Below are 22,237 nucleotides of genomic sequence, written 5' to 3'. Positions count from 1 at the left end.
AGATGAGTAACGCCAAGGCTTGACTTCAACAAAGGAGACTCGGAAAATGAGCCAAGTGATCCATCATATCGCAAAAAAGACCATCTATAAGATAGTGTGTACCACTGGCAGTTAGGCCTTAGCACAAACGCTCCGACCGACCACCAAATATTAAGAGCTGGCAGACCAGCGAGGGGGTACCGCATCGTTAGAGGTCTGCTGCAGCCGCACCGGTGTTCTTCCTGTGATACTGAGGCAGTTCACACCGTGGCACATTTTTATAACAACAGGTCGGCCGCGTCTTGCCTCCTGGTTAGAATGTCTGGAATGTTGATTTGTTGGGGAGCGTTTGGCAGAAACTTCAATGACAAGCAGCTCGACGTGTTGCCTTTCCACAAGGACCGTTAGTATGGAAGGCATGGAACTTCGTGGAAGGGACCTTGTCGGCGAGTGGTGTCGCTGGTTGGACGTCCATCTTGTCAGGTGAGCATCTCTGACTGCTGATGTGCACAGACATCAATCCATCCACCAACACGTCAGTGAGCACATGGTGGGCCTAAGACGAGCCGTGGAAATTACCCATCGTGCAAAACAAGCTTAAAATCAACAGTGGAGACTTCTGACTCTTCTGGAATAGCGGGAGTGTGTTTTTATTGTGCCATTTGGACACTCGTCTCCTGACAGGTCAATATTTTCCACTGCCTTCTGATTTTAGATAACCCCAGTTTGTCTTATGTTTCTGCATTTCTTTTATGTCCTCCAAGGTGCCACAGGCAGTGTGTGGCCAGTCACCTGCTGGCGTGCTGGTTGAGACAATGAAGTCGGCCGTATCCCATCAGGACAGGGTGGTGCATTCAGCATTGTCCACCCCTTCGAAGGTTACATGATGATATTGTGTCCCCAGGGCTGGTGTTTCGGTGAGCTGTCTGGCAGGGGATTGAAGGCCCACATCCCAAAAAGTGACTTTTTGTTGTAACCACCGGCCACAAAAAAATAAATAAAATGAAAGACCAGCTAGTCCCACCCCAAGCAAGAAGGAGCTTCGGCTCTGTTCAGACTCGGCCAAGTCCAACCACATTTATCTTGCTGATGTTAACCTCCCCACCCACAGACCATCGGATGGCTATAAATAAATTATAAGAATAATGAACACGTTGACTGCCACAGTGGAAACTGGTGAAATTGTTCTTGAGTCTAAATTTAATATTCGGGTGCATTTAGATGTCATGTAGAACTCATGGTAAGAATTTCTTTTCTGTTACCTCATAGCTGGTGCAGTTGGCCAGTTGCCCGATCGCTCGGCTGAGACTCTTAAGTTGGATCTTCACAGCTTGTTGCAATCAAATGTTGCAATTTCCATTTGAAGTTCGTAGAAGGGCAGAGGCTAATCGTTCAGACAGTTGTTCCTACGTATTTAAATTATTTGTGTGAAATATAAATGTTATCCAAAGTATGGCTAATAAGAAAAAAACTAACTGCAAGGGAAATCCTCATTTGTGTGGTGTCATGTGGAGTTTTCATTCTTATTTTAGATGCTTGCTATCCTCTGCTTACGTGTTTTACCCACAGATTTGCTCGTATTTGGTGGTACAGGCCTGATGACGGTTTACAGGGTAACTCATAGGCTGGGTCAACCTATAGATGGCCTACTACAGGTTAGCTCAGATTTAGCAGATGGTGGGTAAAATAATGATGTGTGTTCACAATCACCAGTCAACCCCAACACTGAAATCAGCTGCCCAAAATCGTGTTGGTCATATTTGTGCTGCCCAAACAGCTCTGACCGCTCAAGGCATGGACTCCTCAAGACCTCTGACGGTGTCCTGTGGCTCCAAGTCCTTTTTAAGTTGTGAGGTGGCTCCTTTGTGGATGAGACTTGTTTTTCCAGCACATTCCACAGTCGCTCAATCGTATTGAGATCTTGAAGGCCAAGTCAGCGCCATGAACTCTTCGTTGTGTTTCTTGAACGATTCCTGAACAAGATTCGCAATGGGTCATTATCCTCCTAAAATTTGCCATTCTCATCGGGAAGTACCATTGAGGTGACAGGGTGAACATGGTCCGCAACACAGAGAGGACTGCCTACTCTGCTAGCCCCTTGAGCAAGGCCCTTAACCTGCAGTTGCTCCAGGGGTGCCATACAATGGCTGATCTTGCACTCTGACCCCGTGGGGTATACGAAAACTAACAAATTCCTAATACAAGAAATTGTTTAAGATGAAAATAAAGAACAAAAATTAACAACAATCTTTAGGTAGGTACTTGAAGGCAAGGACCCAGGCGTTCCCAGCAGAACTCTGCCCCTGCTGGCTTGCCTTCTTCCCATAGTGCATCCCCGCTACCATCTCTTCCCCAGGTAAATGTTGCACACGCACCCGGCCATCCACACAATCTGAAAGCACCAGACCAGGCCACCTTCTCCTGTTGCTCCATGGTCCAGTTCTGATGCTTATGAGGTCATTGTAGGCACTTTCGGCGATGGACAGGGGTCAGCATGGGCACTCTGACCATTCTTCAGCTACGCAGCGAGCTGTGATGCCCTGTGTGCTCACACATCTTTCTCACATGTAGTTTTTCAGTATTTTGTGCTCCAGTTGCTCTTCTGTGCGATCACTCCACTCTCTACGCACATCAGTGACCCTTGTGCGCTCTTGACCCTGTCACCTGTTTTACCAGACGTCCTTCCTTGGACCACTTTAGGTAGGTACTGAACACCGCAACACCCCACAAGACGAGAGGAAACCACAACCAGAAGTGCTGAGCTCTCGTGAATGGCTGGTCGTCTTCTAAAATAGTTGAATCTCAGAGAATTGGCATTTTCTTGTTCAGAATTTTCATATATAAATTACAAGGGGGGCTCCGACCCCTGCTCACTTCGCTCGCCTACCAACGGCATTGGGTATCCTGAAACACATTAGTTGAGCTCGTTCGTCTTGGAGCCGTAATTCGGTGTAAAGCGTTCAGCGGTTTGTACAATCCCAAGCAGCACATTACTCCTAACTTCACTCCGCAGTAGTGCCACTCACAATATGGCGGTGACGCCTGCGCCCTTCGCACTATCTTTGTGGACCTGTGGGGCCTCTGTAGCCTCTTCTGTTTGAATCCAGGCTGCATCGCAGAATCCTCTTTTTGGCGTGGCTGTGTCGTTAGCTATGGGCACCTTGTTGCTTCATTTCTCATTCACGTCAGTTGAGCTGTTTCGTTTTTGGGCGGTGAGTCGTTCGTTCGCAGTGGATACGACTTCGATTGCGGTTTATGAGACGTGCGCTGTACGCACCTGTGCAGTACGTCTCATGGTCCCATCGCCGTGTACCTGCGTCCATGCCATCCGGTTTAGTAAGCCTGCGTCCATGCCATCCGGTTTACCATTCTCAGTTAGTAATATGGATTTTACAATGTGTGTGTAATTGCAGGACGCGGATCAACACTCGACGACTGTCTTGGTTGGAAAAATGGACGTATTTGGTACATTTTCAAGTCTTTTCCTCCGCACCTCATAGACTATGATGTGAAGCACCAGTGCTGGCAAGATATTTTTAAAAAGCGCTTCACCTTCGAACACAGCTTCGCGCTGTAAATTTATATACATCAGGTTTGTGAAGAAATAACTTTGACTTGAAAATAGCAAACTTAATCCTTTAAGCAATTAAAGGGCAATGCCACCCAATACTATCAAAGTGTACAGAAACTGAAAATCTGATCTGGGCAATAGACCCCAGCTGCAGACCACCAGAGCGCCTCTCTATTGAGGAGATGTCACTTTCTATTGTAAGTGTCAGTGATGACACCTGGTTACACTATGGTTAAGATTAGGGTTGGGGGGAGGAGTTACCTGACGCCAGTCAAGTAAGCCATGTGACAGAAACCTGCAATCCAATTGGCTGCCCAGTGGCACTACTGAATCTTGATCAAGTCTGTCTCTTAGCTGTTATTGTGTCAGCAGCTGTCATGATTTGATATGATTTTAGGTGCTCCATGGTCGTCGCCAGTGTTTATTTCCGTTGTTAGGTCTGCTTCTAGCGTTGCTAGGGGCGTGGCCTCTGAGGTCAGGACCCTTATGTAACCAACGTGACGGGATAAAAGGGCGGCTTATGCGATCCGCGGATACCAAATCTCTTAAGTTTTCAGTTTATCTTTGTGCTTTTTTCTCAGGTGTACGTTTGGTTTTGACTCTCGATTATTGTGTTGCTTATTGGGCTTCAGTTTAGTTCTGCTTTTTATCTTTTTTTTTTTCTCGTTTTGTTTTTTACGCATATCTTACGTCTTTCGCTCACTCTTCACAGTTCACCGACGGAACAGCAGCACTTACGGAAATAAAGGCGAGACCCAAATGGACTCAACTCAGAGAGTGTATGGTAACGTGATGTGTGTGGAGTCGTTAAACGCAGAGGTTGAAAATCTTTAGCTCTCCTGTGTGGAAACGTTGGCCTCAGCTGTGCATTTTATGATCGTAGACGGAATTACGGTTCACGTTCTGTTCTCATTGCAATTCATTCCCAGCTGTGGCCACGCTTAAGTCCAGCATCTTATTACACACTTAGTATCCCATGAACGTGTTGTCCAAAACCAGTGCTTGAAGTGGGCCGGAGCTTTTCTTAGCATACCGGTGAGTATCGGCTGACACCTTCTCATGAATCTCTACGGGGGACACACCTCCGCACCCCACCTCCCACCCTCTTCGACTGAGTCTGACACTTCACGGGGTGACCTCAAAGAGGGCTCCACTGAGCCCTGAACACCAGGCACGACTCCACCAAACAGTTTAGGGATAATTAAAAGGTTTTTTTTATCACCCAGAGACCCATTCATAGGCTTTTTAACAATCCAACAATATATTTACCATTAATAAAGCGCCTTTCACTCCTCTACGTGCGTTTAGCTCTCTGCCTCCTGACTGAGCTGGATGAGGCAGAGCAGCTCCTTTTACGTCATTAGGAATAGGGAGGTCCATTCTTCATAGCTTCCCCACTGCGGCACCAAAGGACAACAACTGGGATTCCCTGCCATACTACAATACCCAGACAACCTGGCGGGTGTCCATTGTGAGCTCCGGTCCGGGGAGCACAGCCACCTTTTGTGCCGGTGGACAAATTGTTCAAAAGGTTCACTCATCCCTTGTCCATCCATTATTTGATCATCTCGACTGGGGCAGAAACTGAGGACCATCCTGGCCAGGTTGTGTCTCCATTCAAGTGCTCTATCCTTTACAGCCCCCCCAAGTCGGACAGGTAATCATCTCTGACCCCCGTCGGTATGCCAATCCAACCAGTCCGATACTTACAACGCGGACAGCGACCGATGCTCTCACTCTATAGCCAAATATTTGGTTCCACTACAGGCACCAGTCCAAGCCAGTTTATAAAGGAACTCACGAAGTTTATTCTTGATGATAAAAATGCTGAAAACGTTCCCCTCATGTCACACAGCATACGGCATCACATCCACTTTGTTGCACATCTCACCGTTGACGATTATGCGTTCCTTTGTTTCCTCAGGCACCAAAATCTGGAAAAAAATAAAAGGTAGCTCTGATTTTTTGTGTCTTACTGCTTTGGTGTCCTTTGGTTTGTTATCATGGCCTCGGTCACTGCGGGGGTCTCATGTGACTCCTGTTTTGACACATGAATGCAGATCTCTGCACATTCGTGTTTTTGATCCCTTGCATGGCACCTGACAAGTTTTTTGTGTGTGTGTCACTTCCATTCAGGCCTCAATCCAACCCAAACCCCTCCAATTCTGATGATGCCCACCACCCCGTTGTTCACTTCGGTCACTCAGTGCCTCGGGCACAACCTCATTGTAAGGCTGATGGAGACACGCGAGTCCAGGCTGGCATTACAAAACGCTGTAAAGGCGTGCAGAGCGCGAGGGCTTATTGAACAGCTTGTCCCACCGCGCCTTCACTTTCTGCACCTCTCCTGTAGGTGCGATGTGTCGGCCCCTAACTACCGGATGATTGATTTTGCATCTCCAGCATGGCGATGAGTTGGGGAATTTGAACTTTATTAAGCAGGGTTCAGCAGCCACAAGGACGAGCTTTGCCTTGAATTGAAATGACACGGAAAGCTTGTCTCCATCGCACTGCCTCCGTCTGTCACGCTGAAGGGACATCTGTTTGTATATCAGGCCCCCCTCCCTCCATCCCATCTGCAGGCTTGCCGCTTGAAGTGAAGTGTTTTCAGTGTGCTAACCCTCGGCTGCTTCTTCTTCTTCTTCTTCTTCTTGTAGGTCATGCGATATTTAAGATCACATATCTCAGCCATCACGACTTCAAGGCTGTCTTCAAGACCCTCTTCTTTGAATCGGACGCAGCCACGGTCAATGAGATAGTACTTAAGGTACAGTGGGCGACTCAAAGTCTGTGGGGGGCGGCATTTGTGTGTTCGAGGGTCTGTGAGGTGTATGTGTGTGTGTGTGTGTGTGCGCACTCTTCACTGTGCATGAACAAGCAAGTGTGTGCATTTGACGGCGTTCACACTGCCTGTAGCCATTGCTATATTACATTGAGGATGACTTGTGTTCTGTTCTGTGTTTGTGTTGTTTGACACCCAACCTACCTGGAAAGGGTCTTCTTAAAGAATCAAGCTGGGGGGCTGTCAAAAGGCAGGGCCTATTAAAGCCTATTGTGGCCCTCCTTGTGTGATTTTGGGCTATATAAAAAGAAATTGTATTGTAATTGTAAGTAAAGGTGACTCCATTCCCATATGTGGATTATGTCTGATTTTGTTTTAGGTTCGATTAGTTTAGATGTACATTATTAATCCCAAAGGGACATTTACAGTGGGTATAGAAAAGAATCCCCCCCCTTTGAAATATTCCCATTTTTTTTTTGCTTTACAGCCTTAAATATAAACACACAAACCAATATTTTTTCCAGCTTTACTTACTCAATGCAATCTATAATATCAGAGTGAAAGATATCACAGCTACAGTTCAGAAGAATTTTAAAAATCAAAAACAAGACATACTGAGATTAATAAAGGATCCCCCCCCAAACTCCTAAACTCAATCAGGTGTCGGTGCCCACCATTTCCATTGCCCACCCTGGTTACTGGCTTCCTTCCACCTTGTGAATTTCCCCTTGAGTTAATAAAATCTATCTATCTATCTATCTATCTATCTATCTATCTATCTATCTATCTATCTATCTATCTATCTATCTATCTATCTATCTATCTATCTATCTATCTATCTACCTACCTACCTACCTACCTACCTACCTACCTACCTACCTACCTACCTACCTACCTACCTACCTACCTACCTACCTACCTACCTACCTACCTTCCTTCCTTCCTTCCTTCCTTCCTTCCTTCCTTCCTTCCTTCGGAGTGTGATTAGTGAAGCTGTTCCTGGAGCATTCATTCCCTTGCTTGGTAGTGCAACTGACAGCAAACAACTGACTATGAGTGGCAGGCCACTTTCACAAGATCTCAGAGGTTGAGTTGTGGACAGACATAAGGCAGGAGATGGAGACAAAAAAAAAATCTCAAAGGCTTTTATCAATTCCCTAGAAGCTCAGTAAAGTCCATAATAAAGAAGTGGCAAATGTTTGGTACGACTAGGACCCTCCCTGGATCCTCCAAACTGGATGGAAGCGCAAGGAGGAGACTGGTAAGAGAGGCTACCAGAGGCCAATGGCCACTTTGAAGAAGTTACAAGATTTGATGGCAAAGAGTGGTCATTGTGTGGATGTGACAACAATTTGACAAGTGCTGCACAATGGTGGCTTGTTCAGGAGGGTCGCACTTCTCAAGAAAGGCCACATTAAGGCTCGTCTGAGCTTTGCCAGAATGCACCTTGAAGATCCTGATGCCAGCTTGGAAAAGGTCTTATGGTCAGATGAGACCAAAATCAAACTATTTGGCCTCAATCCCAAATGGTACACCAATGCAGCTCACCATCCACAACACACCATACCTACAGTAGAGCATGGAGGGGGCAGCATCCTGTTGTGGGGGGCCTGGGGCTCTCGTTAGGGTAGAAGGAAAAATGAATGGGGCAAAATACCATCAAATTCTTGAGGAAAACCTGCTACCCTCTGCCAGAAAGTTGAAGATGGGTAGAAAGTTCACCTTTCAACATGACGACAACCCGAAACACACAGCAAAATGGACCACACAGTAAAAAGTGAATGTCCTGTTGTGGCCAGTCAGAGCCCAGACCTAAATCACAGTGAAAATCTGTGGAAAGATCTGAGGATAGCAGACCACCAACGCTCACCATCCAATTTGAGTGAACTTGAACAGTTCTGTAAAGAAGAATGGGGGGGCAAATATTACTCGGGTGGGCAAAGCTGATGGAGAAGAATCCCAACAGTCTCAAGGCTATCATTAAAGCAAAAGGGGGGGTCAACAAAATAACATTGACATGGGGGGGGGGGGGGGTGATCCTTTATTAATCTCATTATTTCTTGTTTTTGATTTTTTATAATTGTTCTCATCTGTATTTGTGATATCTTTCACTTGGATGTTACCGGTTGCATTGTGTAAGTAAAGCTGGGAAGAAATATTGGTTTGTGTGTTTTCATTTAAGGCTGTAAAGCAAAAAAAAATGGGAATATTTCGAAGTGGGGGATTCTTTTCTGTACCCACTGTAAATACATACAGCAGCAGAAACTGTGACTTAGAAGTGCTTCAGGAGAGAGTCCCTCCTGGAGGGGAGTTTTCATGACAGTGTCCAGTTTTACCCTCACTCACGTTTCTCTTTTCCACAAACAGCTTCCAGTGTGTCCGAGGTTAGCTCTGTGGCGGAGTGGGCTTTGGCACCCTGCTTCTTTTGCACTCACGTTACTCCCCAAGGAGACCACAGTTTCATTTTGCAGGTGGTCCCAGTCCAATACGAGTGGGGACAAATATCTACCCTAAACATACCCTGCATGCAACATTAATAAAAACAGATTCATCAGACAGAAGCAACCTAACAGACTACCGTGATAGTTACCGTGACCGTTTGGCGGTCTCTTGGCCTTGGAACCCCTGCAGATTTTATTTTTTTCTCCAGCTTTCTGGAGTTTTTTCTGTCCACCCTGGCCATCGGACCTTACTCCTTTTCTATGTTAACTAATGTTGTCTTATTTTAATTTCTTATTTTGTCTTTTATTTTTCTTTTCTTTATTATGTAAAGCACTTTGAGTTACTTTTTGTATGAAAATGTGCTATAGAAATAAATGTTGTTGTTGTGACCACCAACAGCATCCCGGCCTCTGCTGCATTGCTTAATGTTGTCTTCAGCGCCACACGTCTGCAAATTCATCATCTCGTGATGGTGGTAAAAAAAATGTAAAACTGTCGCTACTGTTTTGAGAGCAGTTATTAGTGCCGTTTCTGTACATGGAAACCTGCAAACACGAGAGAGGAGTCTGGGCTGGTGGAGGTGAAAAGTGGAAGGGTTTCATACAAAACGGTGGGTGGACAATTTCAGAATGTCGAGGGGGACGTTCGGTTACTTGCGTCAATGCCTACCAGCAAGACTCCCACAGAAATGCTCAACAGTTTTCGTCACACAACACAGATTGAGGGGGCCGTATTGGCTGGCAGCAGTCTGCCACCGCCGTCACTCGCTCTTCCCATCGAGTCAGTTCCGTGATACGTCTTAATTTTTAGCACAGACGTACACTATAGCGCCTTTACAAACTATTCAAACGGCTTCACTTTTTCCACCTATTGTTATGTTGCAAACTTTTTCTAAAATCTTTAAAAAAAATTTTCCCCCCCTCAAGTAACACTCAATACCCCAGAATGACAAAGCAAACACAGGATTTTAGAACTGTGTGCACGTTTATTAAAAATAACAAACTGAAATCTCCCGTTGATGCAAATATTCAGACCCTTTGCTTTGGCTCAGGTGCATCCCATTCTATTAACCTCTTTTGAGATGTTTGGAGACCACCTGACTGGACTGATTAGTGAAGGCACACAGTTGTCTCTTGGAGGTCCCACAGCTGTGTCGTGAGGTCCCAAGGCATTGCCGGCCGAGCTCAGAGACCAGGATTGTGTCGAGGTCTCAGATCTCGGGAAGCCTCCTAAGAGCCCAACGGCCTCCATTATTCTTAAGTGGGTGAAGTTTGAAGCAAATAGGACTCTTATTAGAGCTGACCACCTGGCCAAACTGAGCAATCGGGGGTTGAAGGGTCATGGTAAGAGAGGTTTTTTTTTGTTTTTGTTCTTTATTTTGCCTTATACAATTTCTTGTATTTGGAATTTGTTAGTTTTCGCATACCCCTTGTGGTCAGAGCGCAGGGTCAGCCATTGTACAGCGCCCCTGGAGCAATTACAGGTTAAGGGTCTTGCTCAAGGGCCCAGCAGAGTAGGATCTCTTTTGGCAGTGATGGGGATTTAAACCAGCAACCTTCGGGATGCCAGCACAGATCCTTAGCCTCAGAGCCACCACTCCACCCAAGGTAGTCAAGAACCTGGTGGTCACTCTCGTTGAGCTCTACAGCGCTGCTTCTTAAACTTTTTTTTTTCCTCACGACCCACAATCGCTGCCGATTGTCATCCCCTTTGGAGTTTCCCCCTAGGAGAATTGGCACAGAGTGTTGTTCCCCTTCCATATTTTTGTAATTCACTACTTGGCACAACCCGAGTTCAGACATCGCAATGTCGAGACCCATAGTATAAGAGAAATGGTGCTCTAGGGAACCCTTACACAGATGGGCGAGACTTTCTAGGAGGACAACCATCACTGCGACACTCCGCCGACCTGGAGCAGCCAGATAGAAACCTCTCCTCCGTGAAAGACGCATGGAAGCCCACTTGGAGTTTGCAAAAAGGCACCTAAATGACTCTGAGGTTGTGAGAACCAAGACCCCAAGTTTAGCATCAATCAGGTACGGCTTATCACCTGTGCAGCACAATTCCAACAGTGAAGCTTAGTGGTGGCAGCATCAGGATGTTGGAGATCAGACACACTTGAGGGAAAGCTGAATGGAGCAAAATCCAAAAAATCTGCTCGGAATGCTCTGGACCTCAGGGTTGGCCAAGGGGTCATCTCCATGCAGGACAAAGCAAAGACACCACAGTAGTCTGCTCTGAGAACATCCTTGAGGGAACATCTCTGGAGAGACCGGTGGTCTCCATCCCACCTGACAGAGCTTGAGAGGATCAGCCGAGAAGAAGGGCAGAAAGTCCCCCAAATCCAAATTTGTCACGTCAGGCCCAATAAGAGTCCAGGCTGGAATCAGCCAAGTACTGAGTCGAGGGTCTGAAGACTTGTGTCAATGGGATATTTCAGTTTTTTATTATTTTTTTTTTTAAACCACGAGAACGCAGATCGTAAAGTTGTAACAAACTGTCCCAACATCGTAATGTTTGCATTCTGTGTTTCAGTCAGTTTGTGCCAACTGTAACAAGGCGCTATATAGGCACCAGATACAGACTGACAGCGGAGGAATGTGAAAAATAAATAAAAAGATCTATTCTCGTCATCTGTGGGTTACGTCTTCCTCGTACCCACAGACACAACACAGTCCCAGAAGCACACAAAACAAAAAGCAAAGCACCAACAAAACATCAAATCTTCCTTCGCCAGCACTCCTCCGGGTAAGCGTTGTCCTCCTCCTCCCGACTCTGGCTCCCAGAGTGGTGTCTGCCGGCTTCTTTTATATCCCGCTGCGTTACAGCCCAGATGGGCTCAGGAAGCCGTGTAGCGCCCCCTGGCAGTGGCCATGGAGCCTAACAGGGATGAGCTCTGGTGTTTCACAATTGTGGCCCCGATGCAACCCAGGGGGGCTGCCACCAAGTGTTCCAGGGGACATAGTGCGCATTCCATGGCTGCTCCCCCAGATCCAGAGTCAAAGGGGCATCCCGGCCGGGCATGGGTTCTGGATGTCCGCCACACCACCCTCACAGTGCGTCTTTGAGTTTGGGCGCCATACATTTCCTGGAGACTGGAGGCACCCCAGCCAGTAACGGCTCATGTGAGCAGGCCGAGTGTGGCCCCTTGATTTCATTTTGTGTCCACTGCTGAATGCCAGGCACCGGGGGCTTTAGACGGTAGACTCTCACTCAGTTCCTTTTAAGGACGACGGTGCAGGGTGATGGCAGGCTTGCTGGCCGTCCGTCTGTCAGTGGAGTCTGTCGATGTCTGTCCTCAGCCACTTTTATTTATTTGGTTTTTTTTTTTCCTCTCTCTCCTACAGTTAAATTATATTTTGGAGTCCCGAGCCAGTACTTCCCGGGCTGAATACTTTGCTGAGAAGCAGCGGAAGCTGAGCAGGAGGACGAGCTTCAGTTTCCAAAAGGACAAGAAATCCGGGCTGCAGTGAATCCTGCGTTCTCCAAGAGTTTTTTTTTTTTTGTTTTTGTATTTTTGTTTTTCTCCAGAGGACTCACGACATCGGGGCTCAACGAATGTGGGAAGGTGGCGGCGTTTACAATGGAGTCAAAGCCCCCCTTCCCATGGTGGTACAGCCGCTCTCTTTAGCCATATCAGTGGAGCAGCGAGGGAGGACAGAGAGGCTGGCAGCGAGCTGGTCAGGCTTGTGTCCTTCACTAATCCCGCCCCCTAACCCTCCACCACACACCTTCACCTGTCCTTGTTTTGGATTCGTGGCACAGGTAACGACTTCCGCTTACATGGAAGAGACTCACCCACGCACGAACTGTAAATACCGAAAGGAGAGCAGAACAAACCGGCCGAGCTGAAAAGTGCGAGTTATATCAGGGTTTGTTTGACGCCACCTTGTGGTTATTTCATGTTTTGTTTTTTTTTTTTTAATTTGTACATAGTGATTGCATTCGGCATCAGTCTGAAGTTACCTGCTCCGGCTGTTAGTTCTTCAGTGCCTATACTGTGTAGTAAAATGCAAAACTGAGAGTTTTACACGCGCGCAATCTCAGAGTCCACCTCCAGTCTCCGTAAGTCGCCATACGATAATCTGAGAACAAAGTCAAGGAGTCATTCAGAGGTTTCCTTTGTCTTTCTGACTGGCTAATTAATAAAGCATTTTTATGACCACAAAAATATTTTATTCTTTCTTTTATATATATATATATATACTTGCAAAATACCCGCGCTTCGCAGCGGAGAAGTAGTGTGTTAAAGAGGTTATGTAAACATATATATACATATCTACATATACATAAATATACATATATATATATATATATATATATATACACATCCACATATATATATATATACAGTAATCCCTCCTCCATCACGGGGGTTGTGTTCCAGAGCCACCCGCAAAATAAGAAAATCCGCGAAGTAGAAACCATATGATTATATGGTTATTTTTATATTGTCATGCTTGGGTCACAGATTTGTGCAGAAACACAGGAGGTTGTAGAGAGACAGGAACGTTATTCAAACACTGCAAACAAACATTTGTCTCTTTTTCAAAAGTTTAAACTGTGCTCCATGACAAGACAGAGATGACAGTTCTGTCTCACAATTAAAAGAATGCAAACATATCTTCCTCTTCAAAGGAGTGCGCATCAGGAGCAGAGAATGTCACAGAGATAGAGAAAACAATCTCTAGCAAACAAATCAATAGGGCTGTTTGGCTTTTAAGTATGCGAAGCACCGCGGCACAAAGCAGTTGAAGGCGGCAGCTCACACCCCCCTCCGTCAGGAGCAGAGAGAGAGAGAGAAAACAAACAGTGAAAAATCAATACGTGCCCTTCGAGCTTTTAAGTATGCGAAGCACCGTGCAGCATGTCGTTTCAGGAAGCAGCTGCACAAAAGATAGCAACTGTGAAGATAATCTTTCAGCATTTTTAGACGAGCGTCCGTATCGTCTAGGTGTGCGAACAGCCCCCCTGCTCAATCCCCCTATGTCAGGATCAGAGAAAGTCAGCGCAAGAGAGACAGAGAAAAGTAAGTTGGGTAGCTTCTCAGCCATCTGCCAATAGCGTCCCTTGTATGAAATCAACTGGGCAAACCAACTGAGGAAGCATGTACCAGAAATTAAAAGACCTATTGTCCGCAGAAACCCGTGAAGCAGCGAAAAATCTGCGATATATATTTAAATATGCTTACATATAAAATCCGCGATGGAGTGAAGCCGCGAAAGGCTAAGCGCGATATAGCGAGGGATCACTGTGTGTATATATATAAATATATATATATATATATATATATATATATATATATATATATATATATATATATATATATATATATACACAGTGGGTACGGATAGTATTCAGACCCCCTTCAATTTTTCACTCTTTGTTATATTGCAGCCATTTGCTAAAATCATTTAAATTAATTTTTTTCCTCATTAATGTACACACAGCACCCCATATTGACAGACAAAAAAAAAGAATTTTTGAAATTGTTGCAGATTTATTAAAAAAGAAAAACTGAAATATCACCTGGTCCTAAGTATTCAGACCCTTTGCTGTGACACTCATATATTTAACTCCGGTGCTTTCCATTTCTTCTGATCATCCTTGAGATCCCCTTCATTTGAGTCCAGCTGTGTTTGATGATACTGATTGGACTTGATTAGGAAAGCCACACACCTGTCTATATAAGACCTTACAGCTCACAATGCATGTCAGAGCAAACGAAAATCATGAGGTCAAAGGAACTGCCTGAAGAGCTCAGAGACAGAATTGTGGCAAGGCACAGATCTGGCCAAGGTTACAAAAAAATTTCTGCTGCACTTAAGGTTCCCAAGAGCACAGTGGCCTCCATAATCCTTAAATGGAAGACGTTTGGGACGAGCAGAACCCTTCCTAGAGCTGGCCGTCCGGCCAAGCTGAGCTACCGGGGGAGAAGAGCCTTGGTGAGAGAGGTAAAGAAGAACCCAAAGATCACTTTGGCTGAGCTCCAGAGATGCAGTCAGGAGATGGGAGAAAGTTGTAGAAAGTCAACCATCACTGCAGCCCTCCACCAGTCAGGGCTTTATGGCAGAGTGGCCTGTCGGAAGCCTCTCCTCAGTGCAAGACACATGACAGCCTGCATGGAGTTTGCTAAAAGACACCTGAAGGACTCTCAGATGGTGAGAAATAAGATTCTCTGGTCTGATGAGACCAAGATAGAACTTTTTGGCCTTAATTCTAAGCGGTATGTGTGGAGACAACCAGGCACTGCTCATCACTTATCCAATACAGTCCCCACAGTGAAGCATGGCGGTGGCAGCATCATGCTGTGGGGGTGTTTTTCAGCTGCAGGGACAGGACGACTGGTTGCAATCGAGGGAAAGATGAATGCGGCCAAGTACAGGGATATCCTGGACAAAAACCTTCTTCAGAGTGCTAAGGACCTCAGACTGGGCCGAAGGTTTGCCTTCCAACAAGACAATGACCCTAAGCACACAGCTAAAATAACGAAGGAGTGGCTTCACAACAACTCTGTGACTGTTCTTGAATGGCCCAGCCAGAGCCCTGACTTAAACCCAATTGAGCATCTCTGGAGAGACCTAAAAATGGCTGTCCACCAACGTTTACCATCCAACCTGACAGAACTGGAGAGGATCTGCAAGGAGGAATGGAAGAGGATCCCTAAATCCAGGTGTGAAAAGCTTGTTGCATCTTTCCCAAGAAGACTCCTGGCTGTATTAGCTCAATAGGGGGCTTCTACTAAATACTGAGCAAAGGGTCTGAATACTTAGGACCATGTGATATTTCAGTTTTTCTTTTTTAATAAATCTGCAACAATTTCAAAAATTCTTTTTTTTTGTCTGTCAATATGGGGTGCTGTGTGTACATTAATGAGGGAAAAAATTAATTTAAATGATTTTAGCAAATGGCTGCAATATAACAAAGAGTGAAAAATTGAAGGGGGTCTGAATACTTTCCGTACCCACTGTAGTAGATGCAATGGATGGGGGGGGGGGGGGGGGGATGAAGTGGCGCCTCTTGATCTGGACGAGCGACTATCGACTCTACTCTCCTGAATCGCTCACCCTGTCGTGGAGTGCCACCCTGTGAATAAACCTCATTTCTGTTGCCTGGCCATGTGATCTCATTCTGGTGGTCATCACTCACAGCTCTTGGGGGAGTCGACTGACCTGTAAACCAAGTTTTTAATCTTTAGATTCGCCTCCTACTTTGGGGCCCACAGAACTGCTGCCACCCCTCCAATCTCCTTCTCGATCTCACATTCCCTTCTTCCACCAAGACCCTGAGATACCTGAACTTCCCCACTAGGAGCAATGGTTCTCCCCTCACCTGCAGAGAGCGATCCGATCTTTTCAGAGAGAGAGAGAGAGATCACGACCTCCGACTTGGACTTGGACCTGATCCTCATCCCAGCCACCTCACACTTGAGTGCGTTCTGATGAGGCAAAGAAGAGGACGTCATCTGAATCGAGCAGCAGTGCCACCTTGGGCCTGCCCAGCTGCACATCCATCTTGGTATCCTGTCCACGAAAGCCACAATAGCAGTGGTAGCCAGGATTGAGGTGAAAACTTGGGACCACTTCACTGTTGGTTAAACAAACAAGTGCGGTGGGCCTGGAGGGTCTTGTGTTGCGTTGTGCTCCCCTGTAATCTTCACGTGCCCACTTTGCTTTTCTTGTTTAGCTGCTCTCCATAGACTGAACTTCTGTTGTGGCCTGACCCTGCCAGGCCCGGCATTGGCACATTGAGACGAGACCCTCCGGCCATATTAACTGTGGACCTACAGTGGTCCCGGCTTTTGTTTTTATCCAGGGGATGGCACTGCATTTCTCTCCTGGATTGTTCCCCACGTCTGTGTTTGGTGGCATTTTCTGTCTTAAATGGGCGATTGGGCTGCCGTTTTCTTCGTGTGATTGACGGGAGCCTACTGCAAGGCGCTATAAAAGGCGAACCACCCTTACAGGATGAGAAGCGAGGGTTGAGATTGACTGTCCCTAAAAGGTCAGGGGGGCCCTAGTTTGTCTCGTATCACCCTCTATGGGACAGCATCCTGCCGTACACCTGTTGCCAGCAGAGTCATTTACTGGACATTTTGGGATGGCCTGCTGCCTCCTGTGTAAGCTGGCGTCCCTAAAGCCACAGTGTGACTTGAGTGCACTTGAACACTTGAACTCTGTCTTCAGGACAGGATCCTGCCTGGGGTCCATGTTCACCGATGGCCTTGTCGTCGGTCACTGCACACTTGTCATGGAGCGCTGTCCCCTTCAGGGCTGCTCTGTGCAATGTTGTCAGTCACTGTACACTTTGTGATGGCCCGCTGCCCCCTACAGGCTGATGTCCCTAATTAGCTCCGGAATGGCCGTGTGCACTTTGATGCATTGTCGCCCCCTACAGGACAGGATCCTGCCATAAACCAGGTCAGTGTCTGTGGATAACCAATATTGTCAGTCGCTATACACTTTAGGGGGGCAGCGGACCATCACAAAGGTCATTGTCCCTAGTTTGCTCTAGTGTGTGACTGTTGCCCCCTACAGGTCAAGATCCCACCATAAACAGCATACATAAGGGGACCACCTGCAGGTATTGCCAGTGTCGTTATACATCGTGATAGCCTGTCGAACCCCCCCAAAGGCCGCTGTCCCTCATTTGCCCCAGTATGACCGTGTGCACTTCAATGCATTGTTGCCCCCTACAGGACAGGATTCTGCCTTAAATTCATACACCAGAGTAGTGTGATGGTCTTCTGCCCCCTACAGGTTGGTGCCTGTAAAATCTCAGTTATAACTGTGTGCACATGGATAGACTGTCACCCCCTAGAGGACAGGATACTATATTACACCCATTGTCAGTACAGGGGAATTTGTTGTCAGTCACTGTACACTCTGTGATGGCCAGCAGTCCCCTTCTGTACGATTACCAACACCCCCTACAGGACAGGACAGGATGCTGCCTTGAACCACTGCTGCTGGGACCAATGTCTGCAGGTGACCTTGATCTCCGTCACCATACACATTGTGATGGACTGATACCCCCCTTCAGGGCTGGTCTGCACATTACTACAGCGTGGGCTTGTGCACCACGGTGGGCTGCTTTCCCTACAGGCTGGTGTCCCAGGTTTTCAACAGTGTCACCGTGTGCACTTCGTTTGACTGCCACCTCCTACAGGTCAAGTTCCTGCCATAAACCCTTACACCAATTGGCTGGGGGGACCACCTGTGGATATCATCAGTCTCTTTATTCATTGATTGTGATAGCCTGCTGCCCCCCTAAAGTCTGCTGTCCCTAATCTGCCCCAGTATAGACTGTGTGCCCTTTGATAGACCGTCGCCCCCTGCAGGTCAGGATTCTGCTGTACTCCAGGTCAGTGGCTATCACTAAACACATTGTGATGGCCTGCTGCCCCCCTAAAGGCCGCTGTCCCTAATCTACCCCAATATGACTGTGCATTTTGATAGACTGTCGCCCCCTACAGGACAGGATCCTGCAATACACCTGGTCCTTGTTGGTGGATAACCAAACTGTCAAGTCACTGTACACTTTTTTGATAGCCTGCTGCCCCCCCCTAAAGGCTGCTGTCCCTAATTTGCCCCATTATAGACCATGTGCACTTTGACTGTTGCCCCCTACAGGTCAGGATTCTGTCGTACCCCATGTCAGTGTCTGTAGATTACCAAACTGTCAAGTCACTGTACACTTTGTGATGGCCTGCTGCCCCCTTAAGGTTGATGTCCCTAATTCACCCCAATATGACTGTGTGCACTTTGATAGACCGTCGCCCCCTGCAGGTCAGGATTCTGCTGTACCCCAGGTCAGTGTCTGTCACTAAACACATTGTGATGGCCTGCTGCCCCCCTAAAGGCTGCTGTCCCTAATTTGCCCCATTATAGACCATGTGCACTTTGATTGACCGTCGCCCCCTACAGGACAGGATCCTGAAATACACCTGGTCCTTGTTGGTAGATAACCAAACTGTCAGTCACTATACACTTTGTGATGGCCTGCTGCCCCCTAAAGGTTGGTGTCCCTAATCTGCCCCAGTGTAGACCTGTGTTTACTTTACCCCAGGTCAGTGGCTATCGCTATCACTTTCAGATAGCCTGCTGCCCCCTATAGGCTGCTGTCCCTAATCTACCCCAATATGACTGTGCACTTTGATTGACTGTCGCCCCCTGCAGGTCAGGATTCTGTCATACCCCAGGACAGTGTCTGTCACTAAACACTTTGTGATGGCCTGCTGCCCCCTAAAGGCTGCTGTCCCTAATTCACCCAATATGACTGTGTGCACTTTGATTGACTGTCGCCCCCTGCAGGTCAGTGTCTGTGGATTACCAAACTGTCAGTCACTGTACACTTTGTGACGGCCTGCTGCCCCCTACACGTTGGTGTCCCCAGTATAAACCCGTGACAGTGGAACGAAGGGTTCCATGCCCGCCTCTGGAGTTTGTGATGCAGTGCGGCCCCCCCCCCCCCCCCCCCCTTTCAGGGCAGCTCTGTAGAGTACCCCAGCACTGGCCTGTGCACCATGCTAGACTGGTGGGTTCCTGTCTCGCTCCCCAAGATGGACACGTTGTTATCCTAATGACCCCAACTGCCCACCTTCTGTCCCCAAGTGCCTTAACTGTCGTGTGCTGCGGTTCTTTGCTGTGCGTTCTTCCGGCTCTCCGACGAGGACGACTCTAACATTTATCAGAAAGATCAGCAAAACAGTAAAACAATAGCTAATGAGTATTTGCTCCCTGTTGCATTGGCGCTTTTGAACAATGCGGTAACATCTGTGGCGGCGGCTCGCTGCTCTCCCCAGGGCAGGATAATGTGGCACGTTGTAACAAAGCAAAAAAAGAAAAAGAAAAACCTGCCGCCTCGTGTGCCACACTTTGCCCCCCCCAGCCCGAGTCCTCGGCGCCAGTGCAGCTGCTCCGGGCCCAGGCTCTGTCATGAGTGGGACTTTAACCCTTGAGGGGTGGAGGCCTGTTGCATTGTGGGAATGCTAAGTTGGCAACTCCTTGATGAGGGGGCAGAGGGGTGGGAGGACAGCTGATGCTTGTGGTCCTGTGTGTAAAGGCGATGGCGGACCAACGATTTGTTGTGTAAAGCGCCTCACACTTGTAAACGGCTTTTCATGTGCAGTGTGAAGCCTGGCAAAGCCGGGGTGTCACCTTTATAGTCAAGGGCTCCTTTTGTAGTGCCCGCTGTGCATAATTTGGTCACAGTTACTAGCCCCCCTCAACCCCCTGAACATGGGGGTTCACAGTAGGGCTGGTGTCCCCTGCAGTGTGGTGATTCCAGATGTTGAATGACAGGCATCCTGTGTACAGGGGACAGATGCCAGCAGGGTCGTCACATAAACCGTAAACATCTGGGCTCGTCCTCCTTTCTGTCCTTCTGTCCATTTATTTTGAGGGCAGGTGGGTCAGAGGGGGCCGTGACGAGTTTGAGTGTTGCTGGGATTTGGTGACCCAAAGTGCCCTGCATCTTGGTGACCATCAAATGATGAAAGTTCTGGTATCCTTAAGGCCAAGGATCAGAAATCTGTGATGTCATTTGGGGTCCATTGGACTGTCACAGGTGGGCCAGTGTGGCACCCTCTAGGACCCCCACTCCCCAGTTAATGCCCTTGCTATTATCGACTGGTTTTTGTGGCAGCACTCCTCACACACACCGACTTGTTTGACTTCTTTTCCCGATCCCACCGGTCACACCAGTGTTTCCTGATGTGACTGCTGTATACCTTAATGAGGGGGCTGTGTGTGTGTGCGTGCGCCATGTATCGCTGTCCCACCGGAGACGGCCACCTTGAGCTGCAATGGCTCTGATTTATGGGGTCCCATCTGCTCTTTGCTTTTCCAGCTTGCTATGGCGGTATGCGCACTCTGAGATTTGACTGATCAATAAATTTCTGCCCTGCGTTCGTTCGCACAGCGAGGTGCCCACCATCTCCGGTGGCGCTCCGTTCTGCATACTTCAAGGGGAGAGAACAGCTGGCCCGCCTCGCCAGACGAGGGGAGCATTCGGAGCAGCGAGATGTGCCTTCCAAATCCCGGGGCCGCCGTCCTAACGATCCCCCTTACCCGTCTGTCTCCCCTCCTACTGTCCGTTTAAATGTCCTCAAATTGTTTGTTTCAAAACCAAAACGAGGTGGTAGTGGGTGGCAGGGAGAGGAGACGCCGTGAAGGAGCCCAAGCTGATGGGGGTCTGTGGTTACTCCGTCTGACCTGCTCATTCCACCATTGTAAGAGAAGAGCTCTAAGCTTTTTGGACCCTGACCTGAGTTTTGTCACAAGATACTTTTTGTCATTTATTTGGGAAACATGCAGTCCTCCAGCCGTCTTGGTCTTGCGCTTTGTTTCTTTAGAGGTCTCAGCACCAGCCGCTTCTCGGTGGTCTCCTGTTTCCCTTGCCTCTTAGATTCCAGTTCAGGGCTTTGCAGACGACGCTGCTTGCTGGTTTTTGGGTACCTTGTCGTCTGAGGACTTCATCTGCCGCGGGTCTTTGTTACTGATATGGAGGGGCGTTCTTCATGGTGGTCCCCGTGGTCCTCCATGTTTCCATCTCATATGGTAGTCCTGACTTGATGTTGGTAATTGATTTGTAGCAGCAGATCTTAAGAGTTCCAGGTGTTCTTTAGTGGTAGACAAATTGTTGTTGCCTTTCCATTGCCGTCAGCTCCTCCACACTTCACAAGTACGTTAAGACGTCCATCTCTACTGCCAGGGCGACTGGCCTTCAGGGTCTCGGTGGAGTCATGTGTTGGGGTGGCACTGATATGGGGACGTCGGGCTCGATGCCAGCCTTCTGACCTCAGTCCTAAAATGGCAACGCCACAGATGACTGCCCAGACCCCCACACACACACACAGGTGGGCACCTACCTGCCAAATCAGTGCGTGGAGTGAGGTGGGGGTGCCCCCTTCGGAGTCTCCAGTACGTCTATATTGATATACAGTAAGTATTTGCCCGGTGACACGCTTTTCATTATCTTGGCTCCGTGTGCCACCACAGTGGATTTGAAATGAAGCCATCAAGATGTGATGGAAGTGCGGACTTGCAGTTTTAATTTAAGACGTTCAACAAAGACATTGAATGAGCCGTTTAGGAATGACTGCCATTTTGGTCTCGTCTGTTACGGGAGATGGACGTCTGAAGCGGAACTCCGTTGGCAGCGATGTTCGTGTGTCTCCGAGTTCTCCTGTGTTTACCCAACCTGAGGAGGTTCTACTACAGTGGGTACAGAAAAGAATCCCCCCCTTCAAAATATTCCCATTTGTTTTGCTTTACAGCCTTAAATGTAAACACACAAACTAATATATTTACTTACTCAATGCAATTTATAACATCCAAGTGAAAGATATCACAGCTACAGTTCAGAAGAATTTTAAACAATAAAAAAACAAGAAATACTGAGATTAATAAAGGACCCCCCGAAACTCAATCAGGTGTCAGTGCCCACCATTTCCATTTGCG

The 22,237-nt window shown here is 47.5% G+C and overlaps 1 protein-coding gene across 1 annotated transcript in view; it reads left to right on the top strand.

The window, feature by feature from the left end:
• mapkap1 (MAPK associated protein 1) overlaps positions 1-12,945 on the top strand; it is a 438,131-nt gene extending 425,186 nt beyond the window's left edge. The window contains exons 12-13 of the mRNA XM_051932333.1: positions 6,208-6,317; positions 12,122-12,945. Of these exons, the coding sequence (XP_051788293.1) occupies positions 6,208-6,317; positions 12,122-12,247 (236 nt within the window). The 3' untranslated portion in view covers positions 12,248-12,945. The remainder of the gene's footprint in view (positions 1-6,207; positions 6,318-12,121) is intronic.
• The last annotated feature ends 9,292 nt before the right edge of the window (positions 12,946-22,237 follow it).

The sequence above is a fragment of the Erpetoichthys calabaricus genome, chromosome 9, assembly GCF_900747795.2.
Source record: "Erpetoichthys calabaricus chromosome 9, fErpCal1.3, whole genome shotgun sequence".
In the NCBI taxonomy this organism is placed as follows: Eukaryota; Metazoa; Chordata; class Cladistia; order Polypteriformes; family Polypteridae; genus Erpetoichthys; species Erpetoichthys calabaricus.
This window is presented reverse-complemented; position numbering and strand designations above follow the sequence as displayed.